At 39.8% G+C, this 21,156-nt stretch overlaps 1 protein-coding gene across 2 annotated transcripts in view; it reads left to right on the top strand.

Annotated features, from left to right (window-relative positions):
• VSTM4 (V-set and transmembrane domain containing 4) overlaps positions 1-18,961 on the top strand; it is a 31,963-nt gene extending 13,002 nt beyond the window's left edge. Inside the window, exons 5-8 of one of the 2 annotated variants that reach the window (XM_015866776.3) lie at positions 2,620-2,653; positions 7,240-7,346; positions 7,770-7,828; positions 16,482-18,961. In XM_015866776.3, the coding sequence (XP_015722262.1) occupies positions 2,620-2,653; positions 7,240-7,346; positions 7,770-7,828; positions 16,482-16,607 (326 nt within the window). In that variant the 3' untranslated portion in view covers positions 16,608-18,961. Of the gene's footprint in view, positions 1-2,619; positions 2,654-7,239; positions 7,347-7,769; positions 7,829-9,104; positions 13,437-16,481 lie in introns of those variants that run through there. The other variant, XM_015866777.3, reaches the window with a different exon arrangement.
• Positions 18,962-21,156: the final 2,195 nt, after the last annotated feature.

Here is a 21,156-nt window from a genome sequence, read left to right as displayed (position 1 = left end):
AGAATGCTATGTTTGGGAAACCTCACACTGGGAGAACTGAAATGCCTGCATGCTTAGCAACCACCATGTTAGAGAGAGTGCAAAGGGCCACTTCCAAACAGAAGCTTGGAAAAAAAAGAGTTTGGTTAGTGATTCGTCCTGATAATGACAGGAGAGAATCATGACTTGTTGCTTCTTCAGCACTTCACACGTACCACAGAGAAATGTGTGACTCAGATACATGAGGGAGAAGACACGTAAGCCAGAACATTGATTTCTACAGAAGCCCTTGCCTGACCACAGCTGTATTTCAGGCTACAGCTCTGTTTTCCCGGTAGTGTACTCAGTAGTGTAACTCAAGTTCTGTTTCAACCCAGCCACAGTGCTTGCCAAAGAGGAAGAATTAAGATCAATGTTATTCTTCCTACCCTGCTAAATGATGACAAAGGTTTTGTGCCAAGGGAGTACCCACAGTTAAGTGTGTTGGTCATGGTGAGTCACCTTGCAGCCACAAGCACTGATTTATCCTTTTTTTTTTTTTTTTTTCCCTCCAGCCAACATTGGGCTCGATTTTGTTTCCGCTTATGTTTATTCACTCTGGTATAAGTGAATGAGCAGCATGGAGAGTATCTCTCTTTGCAATGAGCCACCAGAAGCTAAATATAAAAGTAATATAGATAAATACAGAGTACAAAAAATGTATGCAAGAGAGAAAAAGTAATTTCTTCTGAGTTGCTAAATTCTCACTACCCTAATATCTGAATAATTGCACGCTTAACCAAAAGTTATTTAGATTCTGAGCATTATCCAGTAAACACTGGTGGCATTAAACATGGTTTGAATGGAAATGTAACAGAATAAGATTTAGCAGATAAGAACTCAGTATTCAACACTTACACATATAGCAAATATGTATGTATACACTCAGTATTCAACATATATATATATATGTATGCAGCCTTTTACCCAGGGCCACCTGATCAGATGTTTTCCAGAGTCACATTAATTGGCTTAGCAACCCACTAAGCAGCAGGAAATTAAAACAGTAATGCTCTCTCATTCAGACAGTTAGAATAAGTGTTATCTTACCTTCTTTCCATCCTTGTCCGTCTGTACTTCCTTTTTCCTCCACCATTGGTAAAGTGATGGTTTACCATCACCTTCCTCCCCTTTCAAGAGAAGCCCAGCTCTGCTGTTCTCCTTAAAACTATGTCAGAGGCCTAGAACAATCAAAACTACCTCCTTGTCTCACCTGCTGGGTATATTTCCATTAGAGCTTCTCCCTGACTATCTCTAGTCAGAGGAACTATCTCTGTCAGGGGAACACACCTGAAACAAAACATAAACACACCTACAACTCCCTCCACTCTCCCCCCACCTTCTCTCCAAGTTCCTCCCATTTTCTCAGCCCTAATACCACAAAAAGAATCACCTGCCCCAACCCCACCCTTGGGCTTTGGAAGAAGTCTGCTCTTCACAGTCCTTGAGTCAAAAGATGTGAGCTTTTGCTCTAGGGCAGAATAAAGCCATGCATACCTAGCAATGGTCAAATATATTCCAATAGTCTGCATGGTATCTCTTGATGGATCAGACCTACTGTCCTAAATGTACACCTGGAGAAGATAACAGAGATAGATGGAAGCCCTGCCTTAGCCAGCCTAGACACAGAGACCTGGTTCTGTTGTGTTAGCCTCCTTTCCCAGTGCTCTCAGCTCCCCTTTCCTTTAGTTTGAAGTATAGCCCAGAAGGGGCTATGCAGCTTCCTTAGGATAGGGCAATTGAGGTAAGAAAATGTGAAAAGTTTCCTGCAAAGAAGAGCATAATTCTGCAAGAACAGAAAAAACTGATAGACGGTGTGTGTGCATCTATGTTGCATTACACAGGGTACACCTTTTTTTTTTTTTTTTTTTTTTTTCTTTTCCTGAGAAATAAGTTGGCCCAAGTTAAACAGCAGAACCAGAGACTATCCTTCTGCCTGCCTTTCTCTGTGCTTAGCACATGGCCCAGATTGGGCAGAGTACAGAAACCACAAAGCCACAGGGGAGCATCTCAATAACCCTGGCTCCTGAAAGGCTGCAGGAGGGAAGCTGCCCTTGCTCAAGGCTACTGATTCAAATCGGTATGAAGCAAAGGGATTTATGCAGTTCACACACACGTGCTGTCAGAGGTGGCTCTGGCTGGTCCAGATCTCCAGTATGATCCCAGGAGGCAACTCCTGTATGCCTGAGGCTGCAGCTCAGCCTGCATTAGGAATGGCAGTGGCTCCTGTGGCTGAATGGTTTATTTTGGGCTTCTGGAAATAAATAGAGGCACCATAAGGGAAATAAAAGTCTTCAAAGTAAAATTACTGGCCTGCTGTTCTTTTCCTTAGTAAGCCGTCTCTTGGCTGGGCTGACCACTGGAATGTGAGCTGCCCAGTAGTTCCACAGCAGATTGTTCTTGTTATTTGATACATTTGCATATCCCAAGTGTAGCTTTGTGACAGACTGCATTTTAATCCTACTACATACAGTGCTGATGGGCAGCTCTCCCAGTGGCGCCTCTGCAGTTCCAGCATCACTGGTCTACCTGCAGTGTCCATTTGTAACATAAACTGTGTTGGTGGGAAGCCACATTTTCTCTCTTTCTTTTCTTTAACAGTGAAGCATTACCTGGTGAAATGCCCCCAGAACAGGTAAGAGATTACAGTTATCTTTACAGTAATTCAAGGCATCAGTTCTTTTTTTGGTTTTGCTGTGTGTCAACCCCACCCGTGGCAGGTGATTGGAGCTCGATAATCTTTAAGGCCTCTTCCAACCTAAGGCATTCTATTATTCTATTCTTCTATGGATGCTAGAGAAGGCGAGTAAAGCTTTCCAAAGTGCCTACCTTAGTGGCAAGCCTTTCCTTCACAGTCAGAATTGACTTTTGCAGAAGCCTGCTTTCATCCTGTACGGCCTTCCAGGGTTTTCCAGCACCTCACCAGATGTCAGTGGCCTAAGCCATCCTCCTACACAAAGCATACCACAATGTGACCCAACAAATCCTGCATACATAACCTGGTCTGGGGCTCAAATCAGACTTTCTAGGCCCGCTCTGTTTCCAGCTGAAGACTCCAAGGGATGGAAAAAACTCTATTTCTCTTGCAATAATTAATCACTTTAAATAGTACTGACTGCCAAGTTTCTGACTGCACGGTGCTATAAAACTGATTTCCAACATATAGCTTCTTGAGATACAACTGTGATAGACCAGCAGTAAAGGAAAGATGACTAACACACTTCACAAACAAAAAAGATTAAAGAGTGATATGTCATAATAATTTGAAAGAACAGCTGTTTCCTAGTTTTCAGTGACAAAAACCATATGTTTCTAGCACTGTAGTTTAAATCCAGTATCACTTGGTATCACAGACACTATTTCTCATAGTATCTTTTTAGCAAACTGATTCTTTTCCAAGTATAGCATGTCCTAGATGCTCAACTAGTGTAATTTTTAGTGCTCTCTCATGAAATAATGGCTTTATTCAATCTAACCAACACTCAGATGTTAGCAAAGACAAAAAAAAAAAAGAAAAAAAAAAAAAAAAGGCAGCAGTGAGTTCAGGAAAGGTCAGTGCAAACTGAAGCTTTCATGTTATTCATTGAAGATCTTTGTTCTGTGACCCTAACTAGCCGTTGCACCACACCAAAAAAGTACAGACAGCTCAGCATTTTTCATTTCTCCCTGAAAGTACACTGACTTCAGGGCTTTGAAATAAGCGTCTATGAATGTGTTACTAGTATCACGATTTTTGTTCTGTTTTACTCTTATTACCTATTATTTTTCAGTCTCTACTCCAAACATGAACCATCAGTTTCTTAAAACGCATTAGGACTGTTCTCATACCTAAAAATTTGTAATTGATATTAGACATGTTATGATCCATATCTAATGTAAAACGTTTGTGTCCATTCATTCCTAGCCAAGCATGCACTTCAAGGCATCACAAAACCTGAATTCCAAGTAGATCTCATATTATGGCTCATCCAGATGTGTTACTGCTGTAGGTAAAGCAGTTGAAAGGAAAGAAATGCAGTTGTGTGAGCTGGTATTGGGCACTGCTTCTTCTTCTATCTAGGTGTCAGCAGTGTACCTGCAGCAGTGTACCTGCAGTGCTATAGTCAGGCAGTGACAGAGTTTAGAAGTTCAGAGACAATTCAAAGTGATAGATGATATGAGATGTGTAACAGAGCCTCATCTACCCACACTGTAGGTAGATCTTTACCTGCTATTCCTCTAGAAGCTAGCATGTCTTGGAACTTAATTCCAAACATTTGAATTCTTAATTCAAAACATTCAGACTTGGAACCCAGGATGAACATATTTGCATGGGATTCCTGCCAGTCAAAAGGGCTCAGCCTGGACTAGAGAGGCTCAGCTACAACTCCCCTAGCAATATTTCAAGCTCAGTTAGAATCCAGTTTTAAAATTACATGACTAGTCTGGTGTCTAAGAACTGTCAGCACTCCCACTGCAGTAATACCTAAGCAACTTAAAATATTTCATGTTTTGACATCATAATGATAGCCTCAGTTAATTGGAAACTGAAGCTAAGTGATTTGCCCCAGGTCTCGCAAAATACCCTCAGCAGAATAGAAAATTAAAACCAGATATCCTGAGTGGAACAAAGCAAATGTTTGGGCTTTGGTTTACTATTTTACCAATAACAATTTAAAGGGAAAAAAAAAAAAAAGAGTTAACCCAAACACATTTTTTCCCCACATTTTAAAAATAAATAACTAAATAAAAAGTATGGTTATTTTGGGTTTTCCAAACCACTGAATTCTATTTTCTGAAATTTTTAAAAAATAACCTCCTTTAAATATCCTTTTTATTATCTGCCTTGTTATTGGATCATTTTCCGGTGTTCAGATAAAGAAACCCTCAGGAGGTGTAACATTGAAAATGGGATATTTTTTCTGCCCTTTATTTATTTGTTTTGGCCTGAGCTCTCCTCCAGTCCTTCTGCCATTGCTCTTCCAGAGACAAATAATTTGAGTTGCAAAAAACATTCATCTCACCAAGCCATTCTTCCCAATGCCTTTGTCCCATGCCACTGATCTAACAGCATAGGAGCAAGTTTTCCACACTGAACCAGAACCAAGCAAGCAGCCCCTTGGCACCCTCCCATGCAGCCATCTGTGTGAATCCACCAGTGCTGCCCAGGGAGGTGGTGGAGTCACCATCCCTGGAAGTGCTCAAGAAGAGGCACTGGGGGACATGGTTAGTGGACATGGAGGCAATAGGTTGATCATTGGATGAGATGACCTTAGTGGTCCTTTCCAGCCTCTGTGATCATCCTTGTCGGACCATTGACAAAAGGGAATAGCTGACCAAGACAACCAGAGGAATAGTCCCACATCTTAAGGGTAGCAGTGGACCAAATAGGTGCAGTTTGCCAGCTCTTGGGATAGTTTACTTCAGAATTACCAGCCACAACCTCCAAGGAAACCACAGTCTTGGTGACACAGCTTTCAGCAACCTCCCACAGGCTTTCTACTCCCCAAACTCCTGTCTCTTTCTCACTCTAAAAGCTCATTAGATCCTGCAAGAAATGCACAATGTGACACTATTGAAATAGAAGCTGGGAGGCCAGAGGAGGAGTTAAAGATAAAAAAAGTAACTTACTTCCTCAACACAGAACAAGATGAGCTCACAAAGACGCAGTGTTTCAGAGCCAAGGAGTCTTTTCTGAGCCTTCTTGTTTGGTTTGAAGAGCTCAGCTGGGAGACAGCAAGCACAGTTATTGTATCTCCCAGAATCAGTTAACCTTGTACAGCCCTGGCAAATACAAGAAAAAGTGTAAGCCACAAATACATTATTTTGTAGCTTTGCATTTTCAGCGGCCAAACAGGATTAAGGAATGCAATGAAGTGACACTGAGCCTTTTCATATACTATGCTAAAAGCAGCGATATTAGAACAGTAGTACCTTTAAGCTATATGTCTGCCTTAATGACCAGAAACACCAAACAAAAAATCATTTCCCTCCCCATTTTGATGCTCTCTGTCCTGTGCAGTTTGCTGTGTTTGAGCAATGGAACTAGGCAGGACAGCTTCATTTCCTGCTGGTTTAAAACAATTTAACATCTTGATTTTAATAGAGAAACAAATGGTTGTTGTGGGATAGGTTCACAGTTAGGCAGGCAGACTTTAAAATTACTTTAATGCAACCCTCAGTTTACATAATTGATATGATTTGTTTATGGATTATGAAACTATTTTACCTCTTACATATTTTTAAAGAAATTTGGCAAAAATCTTATGCTTCGGACTGAATACAAGGAACAAAATTCAGCAAAATCAGCAAACCACTGGCTTTTTTAATTGACACAAGCGTAAATCCAGAGTGATTTCACCTATGATAGTGATATTCATTTGGATTTACAACTGTGTAAAATTGTAATGCCTGTTATTTTGTTATTCTTGTGTGGGCAATAGATGAGACATCTCAACTTTCATTAAGACTTTGGCCCAGTTTGAATATTTAATTCTATTAATAAAAAGAGAATGTTTCATTATGCAAAAGAACCTGGAGAGGAACAGCATCTTGGGACAAATGACTTTAAATTCAGAGAATTCACTGCTGTCAGTGTGCAGGGTTTCACTGCATGGTGTAATGCACCAGCACAGGCCAGGATCATGCCCACAGCCATCCTACATCACTACCGTTATTGTAAAGAACTTCTTAGATATAGGGAAGAGAGCTTTTATAGTAACAGTGGTGAGGCATTAGAACAGGTTGCCCAGAGAGATGTCTCCAGGACCCATCCCTGGAGACATCGAAGGTCAGGCTGGATGGGACTTTGAACACCTGATCTCACTGTAGGCATCCCTGTTCACTGCACAGGAGTTGGACCAGATGGCCTTTAGGGGTCCTTTCCAACTCAAATAGTTCTATGATTCTGTTTCACATTAGTTACAAGCTAGTATATGGTGACAGAATCAAATAATTGCAACCTGACTGCATATCCAAGCCCCTCAATATTCAAAGCAGGTTCTATTGTGTCAGACTTTGGGACATACATCTGATGGTTGGACTAGATAATCTTAGTGGCCTTTTCCAACTTCATGGCTGAAGAAATGCAAGAAATTGCAATGCTCTCTCAGAGGCTTTTCAGGTCAGAATCCAAGTTGTTGGGCTGGGACTTGCACAAGTGGAAGGCAATAAGTCAACTTGCATGAATTTACTGGCACTATTTGTCACTGCACTGCTTTCACTTGTCCCTCTGCATTGCAGCTCAGGGGAGACCGTGACCAGTGTGACAAGCATGTCCCCTCTGCAGCCTAAGAAGGGGAAGAAAAGGAAAGAGAAAGCAGAGCTGCCACCAGCCATCCCAGAAAAAGGTATGAGAAAAGAGATGCAGAGAGAGTTCAAAGCTGGGCACACTGAGGAGGGAAGAGTTGTGTGTTTGGTGACAGGGTACTGCCAGCAGTGGGGAGGAAAAGGAGCTGGAAGATTTCTGTGTATAATATCACAAGCAACCAGCTCTCAAGAGCTGTGTTGACCCTGGCTTCTGCATACAAACAGTATCGTATGCATATCAGATCCTTGAATCTAACATTTTTTTCCAATTCATAAGCCCTATGCTTCATTGTAAAATGAGTTGTCTGAAATATAGATAAGATCCTATACAAGTGAAACTACAGCTATTTATTTACTCCCAATCCACTATACACCTGAGATTTATAAATGGTTAATGCATATGCTAAAAAATGACAGTGAATTACAGTAATATGAAATGACCCCCTTAATATTTATTTTTACAGCTCCAATAGCCAATATTCCTAAGCCCAAGCTCTTGAAACCTCAAAGAAAACTGATCCTGGTAAGTAATTTTCTATGACATTTTCTTCATATACTTCTCTCTCAATGTAATTGCTATAATGTTGCCAGGTTCAGAAAAAGCAAATTGGCTTAAAAATCATGAAAGTGGTTTTTTTTGTACAGTAATTCACTGGCACTGCTGCCTGGATAGCTGTGGGTGCCCCACCCCTGGAAGCATACAAAGCTGGGCCGGATGGGGTCCCTGGGTCCTGACCTTGTGGGGGACAGTCAGCCCATGGCCGGGGGTGGAACTGGATGTTCTTTAAGATCCCTTCCAACCCAACCATTCTGTAATTCTGTGACTTTGTAAAGTGATGAATTACCTTGGACCTTTTCATTTTGAGCCCTAGTTTACATTGGACTGCATTTTTCCACTTTCTTGCAGTTGTTGTACCTATAGATTTAGCTTGTTCTTAAAAGAAACTTGCTATTGATTTTCACATGCTGCTGGGAGCTGGTGCTCTGGAGAACACGCCTGTCTCCAACAGATCATAGCTGTGCTGTCATGCTGTCATGTGACTTTTCAAGTCAGAAAGAGGGGGGCTGGATTCTGCTCCACAGTGGTGTAAATCAGCAATAGCTGAAGCTGAGGGGATGAAATGAACGTTTGCAGCTCATAATAAGGTAAAAGAAATCTTAGATCTGATTTCTGTTGGGTGTTCTGTTAATTAACACCTGTGGATATTTGCCAGACAAGTCAGCTAGATGAGCAAATGTAATATAGCATCACCCAGCCAATATACCTGGGGTAGCAGAGACAGCTATATAGCAGTTACTTCAGCTGCATCCATGGCTAAGCCCCTGCAGGGCTCCCTGTGGAGCCAATATGCTGAGGTGAGTTGGAGCAGGAACCCAGCCACGTGCTCTTCATTTCTGGGGATACTTTCTCCCTTCGCTGGCAATGGAGAGGGTGACTAACTCCCTGACTTCATCACCTGGGTGGATGTGGGTGCCTAAAGTTACGCTTTGTGAGTAACATAAATGCCTCTGCGATGGGCTGACTTTCAGGTGAGGACTGGGATTGGGAACCTTCCCACCAATTGTCACGGAATATTCCCTGCTCTTTTACACATGGTCAGGGCACAGCCTGGCTTCCTGGGCACAAGGCCATTTTTTTTTTAATCCTCAAAAATCTCTAAGATTTTAAACTTTCAGTCTTCTTTGGAGTGAAAAAAATATTATTGCCATCCTGCCAAATATCTGCAGGATAAGAGATTGCTTTCCTCCCAGCAGTAATGATTGCACAGCTGGTGTTAGTACTGGGCCTTTTTTCACAGATGGCACAAAGTTGGAACAAGAGACTCAGACTGTTGAGTTTCAGGGCTTCTTCTGCAGCTTCCCAATGCAGCCCAAGGAAGTACCACAACAGGAGAATATTCCAGAAAACCTAAGCAAACAAGCTTGCGTATGAGGAAACATTACAAAATAATTCCAGTGTTTTGGGAAATTTTTTTTAATAACCTAAATACCGGCAGAATTATTTCCAGAGGACATGTGCTTCTGGTTTCTTGAAAGATGTTTATAATAAACCAGAGAATTTCTTTTGTTGTTAACATGCTAGAGTGGATTGCAGTATAATTTTACAAGAATACAATAACCTGGATAAAATATGGACATAATCTCAATGAAAATTAAAAACAAAAAGAGAAAACCTAATATCATGTTCAATTGCACAGCTTTGAGCAAAGCCTTTAAAAAACTCTGCTCATGTCATATTGCTTTTGCTTTAGCCAGAACAACAATTGTATGCTCCCCTTGTTGCAAAAATATTCCCCATCAGTGTCATTCTCTATTAACATCAGTGAGAAATGTATACAGATCAGAGGAAATAGAGATGATGAACTACAAAAAAGAATGGGTTTTATAGCATGCAAGAAGCACAGAGAGTCATTAGGAAGAAGAAAATTCTAGAAGCCCACAAATTCTTCTCTCTAAGGAACATTCAGCTACAGCCTTTGAGTTGGTAGATGCAAGTCTTGTACTTTTTTGACCGTATTTTCTGTTAAATCTTTCATTACCTCCTACAGCTTAGTTGTCATAGTCCAAGAGGTTCAGGTGCTGAACATCAAAATGGAAAGGTTTTCACAAATGTTTGCACCACCAGACATAGGAGTCCTTGTGAGATTCATTGGAGCTAATGGAAAGAACCCAATTTCAGGTTATACCAAGTACTGCAAACTTGAGTAAAATTTTTGTTGACTTCATCACCTTTACATTAAATTAGAAGGAAAGGAAAGCCTGTGCAGGTAAGGCAGAATCCAGGGATTATGACTGATTCTGCCACTGACAAGTCAGATATTCATCCCACTTCGAAAATGAATGAATTTATTCCATGTTACAAATAATCCCACTGGGCCTAGTTCCTTTGATACGGCTATAAAGCACATGGTTCACAGAAGTTGGCTTTTACTGCTCCTTCATTGACTAAGGTGTTACTAGAGGACGAGTTCTGTTAATCGCAGAACACATATTGGTCCTGTTTGTCTTCTAAAGCAGAGGGCTTTCAGTGACTGTATTTGAGCTATCTGTAAGAAGCATCACTGCCTATAGCCCACATGGTGCAGATAGCATTGTTTATCCTGGCAGTGGCCAGATTGCAGGTGGCTCAGCACTATGTGATGCTGAGACTTATGATGATGATGTAAGCACTTCTTGAGGAAACAGGAAAGGTTATCTGCGACTGAGGGAACTTTCTGAGAGTTATTTTGTTGACATCCCAGAAATCCACAGTCCCAGTTTTTACAGATGTGTCAAATAGGAAGCTTGGAATTTTTTTTTCCCAGCTTTGAAAAATCCCATTCTTATTTACCATTGCAGGCTAAGCACTGACAATGTGCTGCATGCCAGGCAGTGCACATCAGTCCCTGCACTGTGCTGACTTTGCAGTGAGCAAAGCAGTGTGTCTGAAGGCCTGCTGTTTGCAAACAACTTATTCAAAGCACAGCTGTCCTGATTCTGCTGTGTCTACAAGGCAGAAGGAGGATGTTTTGGACAGGAACTTGACATGTGTTTGACACCTGTGGAACTGCGAATGCCACAGTTCGCTCTTATTGTCTGCATGTATTCATCCAAATTAAGCTTTTATCACCGTTAGCTCAGTGTTCTATATAAGTGTACAATCCTAAATCAAGCAATGAAGAAGGGTGCTCCTAGAGTTGCCCAGAAGCTGAATGGTTCCTTCACCTAAAAAATCATTTTGATTTTTAGGTTTCAAGAGTATATTTTCCATTGTACAATTAACCAACCAGACCTACTGCATGTCTGAAGTGGTGACTTTGGAGTCCTTTTGGGAAAGGGTCTAGGTGTGCAACTGAATGATCTGCAGTCTCAGAATTGCTTCAGGGAACCTTGAAGCATACATAGAGAAGCTCCATTTGGTTTTTGCTTGCAGGGGAATTTGTGAATTCTAAATGATGCTCCAGGCTGTTATCCTACAACTTTAGCCTCATAGGAATACAGGAGCAAATTTTCCCATTGCAAGATTATTATGCATGATTAACAGATTCTTTCCCTCTTTGTCATCTTACAATTAGGCAGTACGTTATTCAAAACCAGTCTTACACCATATTCAGCATGCTAGCTAGGAAAAGTGGGCTTTTCATTTTTTATGCAACAAATAGAACTCCTGATAAGTCTCAACATGATCTTTTGTGTAAGAAAGAAAAGGAAAATGAAATACTGCTCAGTAACCTCTGGGTCTCTGGATCAGAGAACTATCAGGTCTCCCTCCCTCCTGCACGATTTTAAGTTAAAAGTCACTCTCTGCTAAAGGCAGTTTCCTCTACAACATGTAAGAGTCCGTGCTTTAAGATCCCAGTTTCTCTACAGTATTTATCTCCAAAGACTTTTAAGTAACGTTGTACATATGATATATGAAGAAAAAATTTTCCTCAGCTCCCTATGATCCTTGAATATTTCCATTCAGTCCACATAATTTATTTCTCTGCCAGATGAACAGTCCCTCTTCAGCAGTCTCTCAATAAGGTGTGAGAAGTCCACTTCTTCATGAGATCATTTATATTGTCAGGCTGAAATTCAGAGCTAGTCACGTTCAAGACTGTTGAGCTATGTCTGCTTTCACATCCAGGTCCCACATTACTACCTTCACCCCCAAGAAAGAACAGGTTATGTACGTACAGAAAAGCTCTTGCTAGATTTGTATATTTACAGAATCCCACAGCAGATGATTTTTATGCGATAACACCTTTGGAGCACTAACTATGTCTCACCAGAAAAGTAAAGTCCTTGAGCCTTTTTGAAAGACAAGAAGAAATCAGCCTGATTTCTAACAGTGTTGGCTTGGTTCAGAATCAAGAAATAACTCTGCCACCTTGTACAGTGGCAAAACACATTAGCAAAGGGAAAGACTCTTTTGTAAAAGATGTTAAAGCAGTCAAGACAAACTTCTGCCAGGTACATTAACTCTACTAATGAAGAAAGATGAACTATCTCCATATAGATATGACCAGCCCTATGTTCATGGAATTCTGTTTCTTTAAAAGAAATGTTTCAGTTTGACTTAGTGAGTCATCTTTGTTTCTTAGTAATCATAACTTCTGTGGGATTCAAAAGCAAAATCTAGATGTAGTGCTGTAAGGGCCAAATTGTTGTGGATGTTGTTTCCAGTGATGAAGCTGCTTCTGGGGATTAAAAACCAGGCATCTTAGTGGAAAGAAGCCATCACTTTTTAAATTTGATTGTGCCACTAAAAGACATGCTTCCTATTCCAGAGTTTTCCAGTGTCATATTTCTCAGCCTTGGCACAGAGAACACGATGGCTCTCTTGATACCACAGAGCTCCTACTGGCCAGCAGTTGCATTTCTGAGGGATAATTCATCTCATAGATCTAGCTTCAGCTCCTCAAAAGGTCTGCAGAAGTCAATTTTGAAGTTCCCCTCTGTTAGGTAATAATTCAATTTGCTCTATAAGCAAATTCTTCTCAACCTCATCCCTTGTTAAAGTCATTCTGCATCACATCCCAAAAAACTCCATCACACGCGATTATGTGGAGACAGAATTCTTAGGCAAATGTCTGAAGCGGTAGTCAATGATGCACTTAAGGCTTTAGTGAATTGGGAAGTGAGCTCTTGCCTGCTTACTTTTGATGGTAAACTAGATTTGATAGGGTATCCATATTATTTTTTTTATTAGAAACTTACGTTTGTTTTGCCGTTTTCTCAATAACTGGTAAGGTAGTCAAAAAGTGAGGGTATAGAAATTTGTAATTGAAAGCTGGCAGCAGTTATTTTTCATAGAATCATACAATAGCTTAGGTCAGAAGGGACCTCAAATATCACCTAGTTCCAACCCTTCAGACTTGTATTCCAAGGAAGTTAAAAATTATGAGGTTAGTATTTGTTTGCTTTCTCTATACCTAGTTCTTCTGGATAGAAGTAGTCTAAGTTAAAATGTAAAAAATTCGGTCTGACATTGCTCACAGTAAACATCCTGAATGCTGCCAAAAAACAACTCAGCTAAGCTTAAGAAGAACAAAATTGACCCATCTGGACATAATCAGAGTAATTTCCATTAAAATCTCAACTCAAAAATGTCTTTTCTATGCACTTTTGTTCTGGACAAACTCAATAAACAAAATTGTGTACACACATGCTATAGCTTTTTTTGTAAACGAGCTACGTGGCAGACTTCACAGATTGTCTTTTAGAGAAAATGTTCCTATGACTGAACTCTTTCAAATAGTTGCCCAAGGAAAGAGCTGTGACTGGAATAAATAAAAGTTAAACTGGAAGTGATTTTGTATTTGCTAGAAGATACACTGGAAAATGATGACTCTTCCTAATACATGTTTCTGCAAAGGGTACAATCCCAAGACAAGAACAAAACAGATGAATAAGATAAAGGCTACATCTAGAAATGTCACTTTGGAACAGAACTCTATTCAAAGACACAATTTCAATATCATTTTAGAACAATAATGTTATTTCACAGAAAGACATTGTAGCCATAGAAATCCCAATGACTTCCTGGGTGGAGAGCCAGGACAAAAAGAGAGAGGTGGTCAGTCATTCCCTGCTTCTCATTTTATGTCCAAGCGTCAGTCCCACCTCAGACAACACTTACTGAAAGTCACATTGTTGTTCCAAAAAGGACGCGGTGGCAGGATTCCAAGCTTACATTGCCAAACTGCTGACCAATCCAAATGAGAGATGAAATCACAGAATTAGCTTCCTTTCTCTGCCTGAAAAAAAAAAAGAAAAAAAGAAAAGAAAAAAAAGCTTTTGGACAAACAAACCATCAAAATTAAATTAAATACGTGGTTGATAAATGAAGTATGGAAGAATGCATGGGAAAACAGCCCTGGCTACCATTGGTACTCCAAAGTAGTGTTGGCTTCCATGTGCTGTTATTACACGTCCTTTGCTGAAAACTGTATACACTTCACAATTTTGAACCTCCTGTGTGTTTCCTCATATTTTCAATCAAATTATTACATACTAGAAATATGCATAAGGGAAATTATTCTACACATTTTATGGTGTGCTGTTCCTTGTAGCAGTAATTGAAGTACCTTTTCCACTTATGAAAGTACTAATTTTATTTGGTTTTATTGCTTTTCTAGATGTAATTATTTATTTAGTGTGTTTTGGCTTTATTAAATTATGTTTACTATAGGAACATCATAAAAATGTATGAAAACAACACATCAGCCACTACTGCCCAATGACCTGTTTTGGGGAATCTAGTGTTATTTTTCATATCCAAACATAATAGAATAAAGTAAGAATAAAGAGATAATCTACACTGGAAAACAATGCAATTTTGAGATAATACAATAAAACACCTGGACAATATGATTTCATAAATCTTAGTTCTGAAATTTACATGAGTTGGGTGTTGATGTGGCTATTTTAGGACATGATGCATTTTCTAAATGGAAACATAACGTGAAATGCAATTAAACAATGGAGGGGAAAACACATACAGATTTAGTATGCCCTCAGCAACTGATTTCTACAGAACAATGAAAACATTTCCACTTCAGAAATGTACTGGATTGGTCATAGGAAAAGTGGAGTTTTAATCTAGAAGTGAACAATTGCTTGTTTGTAAATTTTTATCAGATTCTTTTTTAGAAACCTTTGTGTTTGCAACATATTATTCTATTCAGGGCCTGAGGTGACTCCACTAAAGCCAATAGCAAAACTCCCAATAACTTCAAACAGAAGCTAGATCTACTAAGCAACCCTGAGAATAAAATTTTCAGCATTTGCAGGTGCTACTGTGATGTCCATCATCAACTTAGCTCACTTTCAACTTAATAGACAGGCAGGTATAGTTTTGAGGTCTGAAAAAGAATACTTTTAAAAAACATACAAACAAACAAACAAATGATTGCCCATCTAACCATGAGGTTAAATACTTTCATGCCAGAAGGAGGAGAAATGTAATTAATCACAGCAGATGACTGAGAACTTATTTAACTCTTTAAACCATAGCCAGGGTAGCACGGATGCCTTTCTGACCTTCAAGTCACTCCCAATACGTGATCAAAAATACTTTATGTGTTATTTATGAGGTCCAGTCGCAGTCCATAAAACATCATTTTGTATCATAGCACCAGAAAAGTACACAAAAGCAGGAAATGCCGTGAAGTCAACAGCAAAGCACTCAGTAGTGAATTAGAAGCATAAGTTGCGTCAAGTCAGGCTACCCATGCAAGGTAGGGGAAGAACATACAAAGAACCAAATGCCAAAGAACCAAAAAAGTTAGAATCCTCCAGATGGCCATTACTCACATGTACAGATCAGCTGAGTGCAGCAATACCACTTGCAGTAGCAGCTGCACAGAGTATTTCAGCATCAGATCTACAGAGGAGAATTAAGATTAAATTCACAGTGGAAAAGCGTAAACTGATCCACCCAGAGGGAAACAATCTGAAACAAAGAGTGTGAGTAACTGTCAGGGCACAATGAAAGGATTCCAGGAGAGCACAAGAGACAGGAAGCAGGGAGCAGGGGGACTGGCTACAGAGAATATTCAATATTTATCTTCTTAGTCAGAATATAATAAGTACTCAAACACCTCTAAAGGAAACAGTAATCATTTGCATTAAATCAGAAGGGACAAGGTAGCAGTAACTGAAACGTAAAGGAATTTTATTGCTGGGAAAATATTTTGTGTGTGTGTGTGCGTGTTGGTATTTTTTCCCCCCACTATAATGCTTAAGTACTATACAGAACTTTATGAACTTTGAGTCAGTTTGCAGCTGGAAAGCCTTTCCTGATCTCAGAGATGCTTTCCTATGTGGTATAGTTTTGTGACTGCAACAAACTGCATGACTGCTTTTTTAAATTGACCTTCTTACTCTTCAACATGAGAACAGAAGAGCATTTGCATTTCACCCTATTCCGAGGAACACAGACTAACTTTCTATGGACAAACCAGAGCCCAGTTGAAATCCAAGGCTCAGATACAATCCAAAAGCAACTCCTTTGTAGCTATAACTTGTGAAGCACTAAAGTTATTTTTATTTTCTCTGTTAACTACATTTATTGCAGAGTAAATTTGTTGGCAGCAGAGTAGAACTAGCGTGTTTGAAAGAAGAAATACACTGTTTTATAGGATATTTAAAGTGACTTTTACATTCTGTGATAATGGCTTTTTAACTGTAATTTGTTGTTTGTTTCCTAGCCAAAAATTGCAGAGGAAAATTTAACATACGCTGAACTTGAACTTATGAAGCCAATTCAGGAAGCCAAAGGCATTCCCAGTACAACAGTCTATGCACAGATACTCTTTGAGGAGAACAAGCTGTAACAGTTCATGCCTGCATAACTGTCCATTGTCTGTGTTCTATTTAATTCTTGCTGTGCTGTTTATTTATAAAGATCATACAAATGTCCGTATTTTTTTTTAATTGATATTCATGTGTTTTTGTATTTTGATGTGACTTTTAAACAAAACATAGCTGAATGCAATTGCAGAATAAGCAACTGGTCAACAAGTGACAGCCCAGAGACACCCTTGCAGCATTCACTCCCTCCATTTTAAAGAGGATGAAGCTCTCACTTTGGGCATTTTCAGTGCTAATGTTTATTCCCTCTTTGACACTAATGTCACAAGTCCAGCTGCAGACATGGACATCTGATCCAACTCAGAAACACTGGTGACAAGATCAGCGCACATCGGCCTCCTCCACCACAGAAAGACCACTGACCAGAAGTTCATCAAATATCTGCTGTTCAACCCATCAGAAAAGTATTAATTCAGTAAAATTGAGATTTTTTTTTCCCATAGCAAATGGAAAGCTAGAATTACTTCTCCTGCCTTCTCCCCAGCTCATAGTAGTTATCAGAAAGTTTGGTTTCTACATTTCTAACTTCCCTTTGTATGCACACTTGAACTCAAACACTTCAAAATAATCCAAAGGAAACATTCCTAGTTAAACCACACCAATCTGAGGAAAAAATATTTATAGCCTGGGAACATTTTCCAGGATTTGATGTTTTTATAGTTCTGGTTGAGAATAGGAAAAAGCTGGTAGTGAGTCTGAAACTTCCGGAGAACTAGGACTCTGGTTTTGGCCTTGCTGTGGGCTGGTGCTCCTAAACCTGCAAAAGTTTGCTCCCATGGCCTATTTGCAAGCTGCTGATGTGTAAGGAAAATCACAGACCTTCTTCCTTAGCGCAGAGCAGACTCTATAACGCCCTGCTCACTTATCCTGGAATTGTTTCTCAGAAAGGCCATGGCTTGGGAGATGGGAAACTGGGCTGCAAAAATGCTCTTCTTGCTTCCTATCTTGCTAGCTGAGAAGGAATTCTTCCTTTTCCTATGATATCCATGGATGAAAATTGGTTATTCTCTGGGATGCCAAACTCCTGAATTTGCAATGCTCTGTTTCCATTCATGGTCAGGGGTTGAACACCCAGCTCCTTTCTGCTGTTAGAAGCTTTAGCCCTTGAATAACTGCAGAGTTAACAGGGACATAAAAGCACGGGTTCTTTAGCCCATGCCTGGATGTCTGATGTTCAGCACATGCCAGGTACTCTCCAGGCCTGTATAAGGCAGAGGCAGCCCCCTGATGGGCCATTCAGTTGGCAGTGTATGTGTGGGGTTCTGAGTAGCACTGGTAGGCCACGTGCTTTGAAACCCTTAATCAAAGTGATCCAGGTACCTTCTTCCTTTGCAGGTCAGGCCTTTATAGTGACATAGCAAGTTCATGGCAGGGCTCAGAGCACCGCTGGGAACCCTTCAAGGAACCCTCACGCTGCTGCTGCCATTAGCACTTTGGAGCAGAGGGAAGTAGCGGCACTGCAGGGAGGGACATGTGACAGAGAATAGCAGTCTTTGGATGTCAAGTCCATAAAAACTACTTCTAAACGTTTCTTGAATGGGGATAGAGCTTACATGTCATACATAAAGTGTTATCTTTCAGACAGGGTGAGTAAATGTAAAATGCAGCACCTGTTTCCATGCTAGTTGAAAACCTCTTATAAAAAAGAGAAGAATTCAATATGTGTCAGGCTGGCCCTTGTGTACAGTACTAATCCCACCCCTACCTCCTCACTGAAGTGGTTCTTTCCAAACTAAAGCCAGCTTTTATTAATAAGATTGTTCCAAGTAATTATTTGCATTATTTATTTTTTTATGTTTGGGATCATGAGCTGTCAAGGATGTTTGTTTTACCTTCTCATTACCGTAGCAATTTCATCACCCACCAAAACAGCATGGTATCATTCCTTATTCTCTCATGAGCTTTCAATTCATTGACCAAAAAAAAACGGTGCTTAAAGAATCATCAAACATTCAGGGATACATTCTGTAACATTCAGAGTCTGGATATTCAGAGAGGAGAGCTGTAAGGAAAGCATTAGAAAGTTACAGGACTTGCTAGTAATTTTTTTGGAGTTAAAAATACAACCCTAACATATTACTAATTTGGTCAATTAATTGCAAAAACTTCACAAGTTTGGTATATAAACATTGCTTTTAAATTAAACTGGCCATTATGTCAATTTTTCAGACAAGTCCTCTACTATAAGCTTATGCCCAGTATTTTAACACCATTCTTTGTGTATTAATATTCTATATATTCTTGTTTATGTTTTATATCTAATTCCCCAAAGTAATAATTAATTGAGCTAAATAAATTACCTTTTTTGTCAAGATAATTTCTCCCATTTTGTGTAGGATTTATTGCTTTTAGAGAATGATATATAAGTATTTGTCAAAATGCAAGGCACAAGATGATCTCAGCAGGTGAGAACTGAGTTTTTCATTCTGCAGAAAATTCCATGATTTTTAAGTGTTTTCCATTTGTGACTGAGATCACAGCAGAATCCTGACAGCTGAGAAAGAAGAGGCTGGAAACATTACTTAGAATAACACCTGTCTTCATGAGCAGATATCTCTTAAGCTGCTTCTTACACAGGGTCCATCCAAATTTACTAGTATCAAGTCATTTTATTGGAGAACGGAAGACGCCATCCTTCCTATTGCAAGTACTAGTGTATTTTTAAGTTTCAAAGCAATTCAGTTCAAAGACCACAGAGAAGAAAATTTCCTCGAGTATAACCTGGGAGAAATACAGAATAAACTGGATTGAGTTCCTTCTAACAGGAAATGTAAGGTACGCACTCTGGCCTAACTCCATCATGCTTAAGCAGAATAGTATCAGAGCTGAGTGTGGACCACTGTTCTTTTTACGACAGGAGCTTCCATGAAGACTCTTAATACCTTATTAAACAGCAGTTCAAATCTGCTGAGTCACACAATTTTGGTTACTCCTTCTGTTGTCATTGGTGAAACGTGGCCCAGTGCTGAAATTTTAACAAATACAGCTCTATTAGCTTCACTCCAATTTACTGTCGGATTGTTAAATGTTAATGTACTGCACCCTATAGCTGTAAACAGAATTAGAGATGTTTACAGCTTTGGTTAAATGCTCCTTGTTCCCCCACATTAAATTTTATTACCAGAATCCTCCACCAGCAAATAGGAGTAAATCATATTAGTGTTGCAGGCTGTGTGGGGGTTGATTTTGCAGCCCAAGGAAGAGGAGTTTTTATCACTCTTTATTACAACTTTCTAATTGGTAGGTGTGGCTGGAATGTCATTATTTCTGTAATTACAAGCAAATTATTTGTTTTAGAATAACAGTTACATTATACTAGGTTTCTCTAAGAAGTTCAATCAACTTATATCCTTAGCCAGGGCTTGGCCAAGTTCTGCTGACATAGTTAGACCCAAATCAGATGAAATTTTATGTGACCTCTGATATGTAGGTCACAATCTGTTGATCATTTATTTTTTTGAGGACTTTTCCAAAGCAAAACTGGTAAGCAACATCACAGTACAAAGATTATTTTGGCTTTCACAGTCTAAAATGCCAGAGTGAAACATATAATCCATAAATTCTACTAGCTAACATTTGTTCTTTTGAGTTTCATTTGGTGTGCTCTGTTCCACATTTAGTATGTCTCAATTTTATTACTGTAGTTGGGAGGTAGAGTAGATGGAAAAACTGCATATAAGTTGAAGACTCCAAATTTGAATTATTCCTCTTGGAAAGGAGAAAATAAAGGTGGAGGTGATTGTGAGATGCAAGCTAGCCCACCATTTGGTCTAAAGGTTGGATCAACTCAGCCTGACTTAACCTGACTCAGTGTGGTTGATCAGGTTGGTGTCACCTGTTCTCAAAAACTCACAGTGATAGGGTTCCGTACTCTCCCCTGTTCTCACAGCCCTAATCGCTCCACGCCATTGTTTCAACTTGTGAATCTCAAACATCCCCTTCCCCTCTCAGAGCTCTTTCAGCAAACTGGCAGCTATTGCATATTGCAGCATTCTGCTCAGAGGCTAAATGAAGCTATGTGTAGGGCAAGAATCCTACCTCTCCTGCCACCACATGCTAACTTCCTGCTACTCATCAGCATTGCTGCTTTCTTTGCTCAACCCTCAGAGGCTTTTCAGTCTTTGACTGTCCCAGTCAGAAATGAAGTCTTTGTTATGCCTCCAGCTGAGAGCTGCACAGGTTCTTTATTTCAATAAATAACACAAGTCAGTGCTGTCACACTTCTCCCTGCTGTACAGAACCTGGGACTACATAAAACACCAGGAGATCATAGAATTGTAGGGTATCCTGAGTTGGAAGGGGCCCACAAAGATCATATACTCCTACTCCTGGCTCCAAACAGGACCACCCATAATTCAAACCATATTTCTGAGAGCACCATCCAAATGATTCTTGAACTCTGGTTAAAATCCAGCAACAATGTTTCACAATCAGAAAGTGAACAAGAACACAACAGTATATTATGGCTCTGTACACAGAGAATCTCATGAGATAAGACCTTCTTTGGGGTAT

The sequence above is a fragment of the Coturnix japonica genome, chromosome 8 (assembly GCF_054131305.1).
Source record: "Coturnix japonica strain WE chromosome 8, WE-NBRP24, whole genome shotgun sequence".
NCBI lineage: Eukaryota > Metazoa > Chordata > Aves > Galliformes > Phasianidae > Coturnix > Coturnix japonica.
Note: the sequence above shows the minus strand (reverse complement) of the source record. Positions and strands in the feature narration are given on the sequence as shown.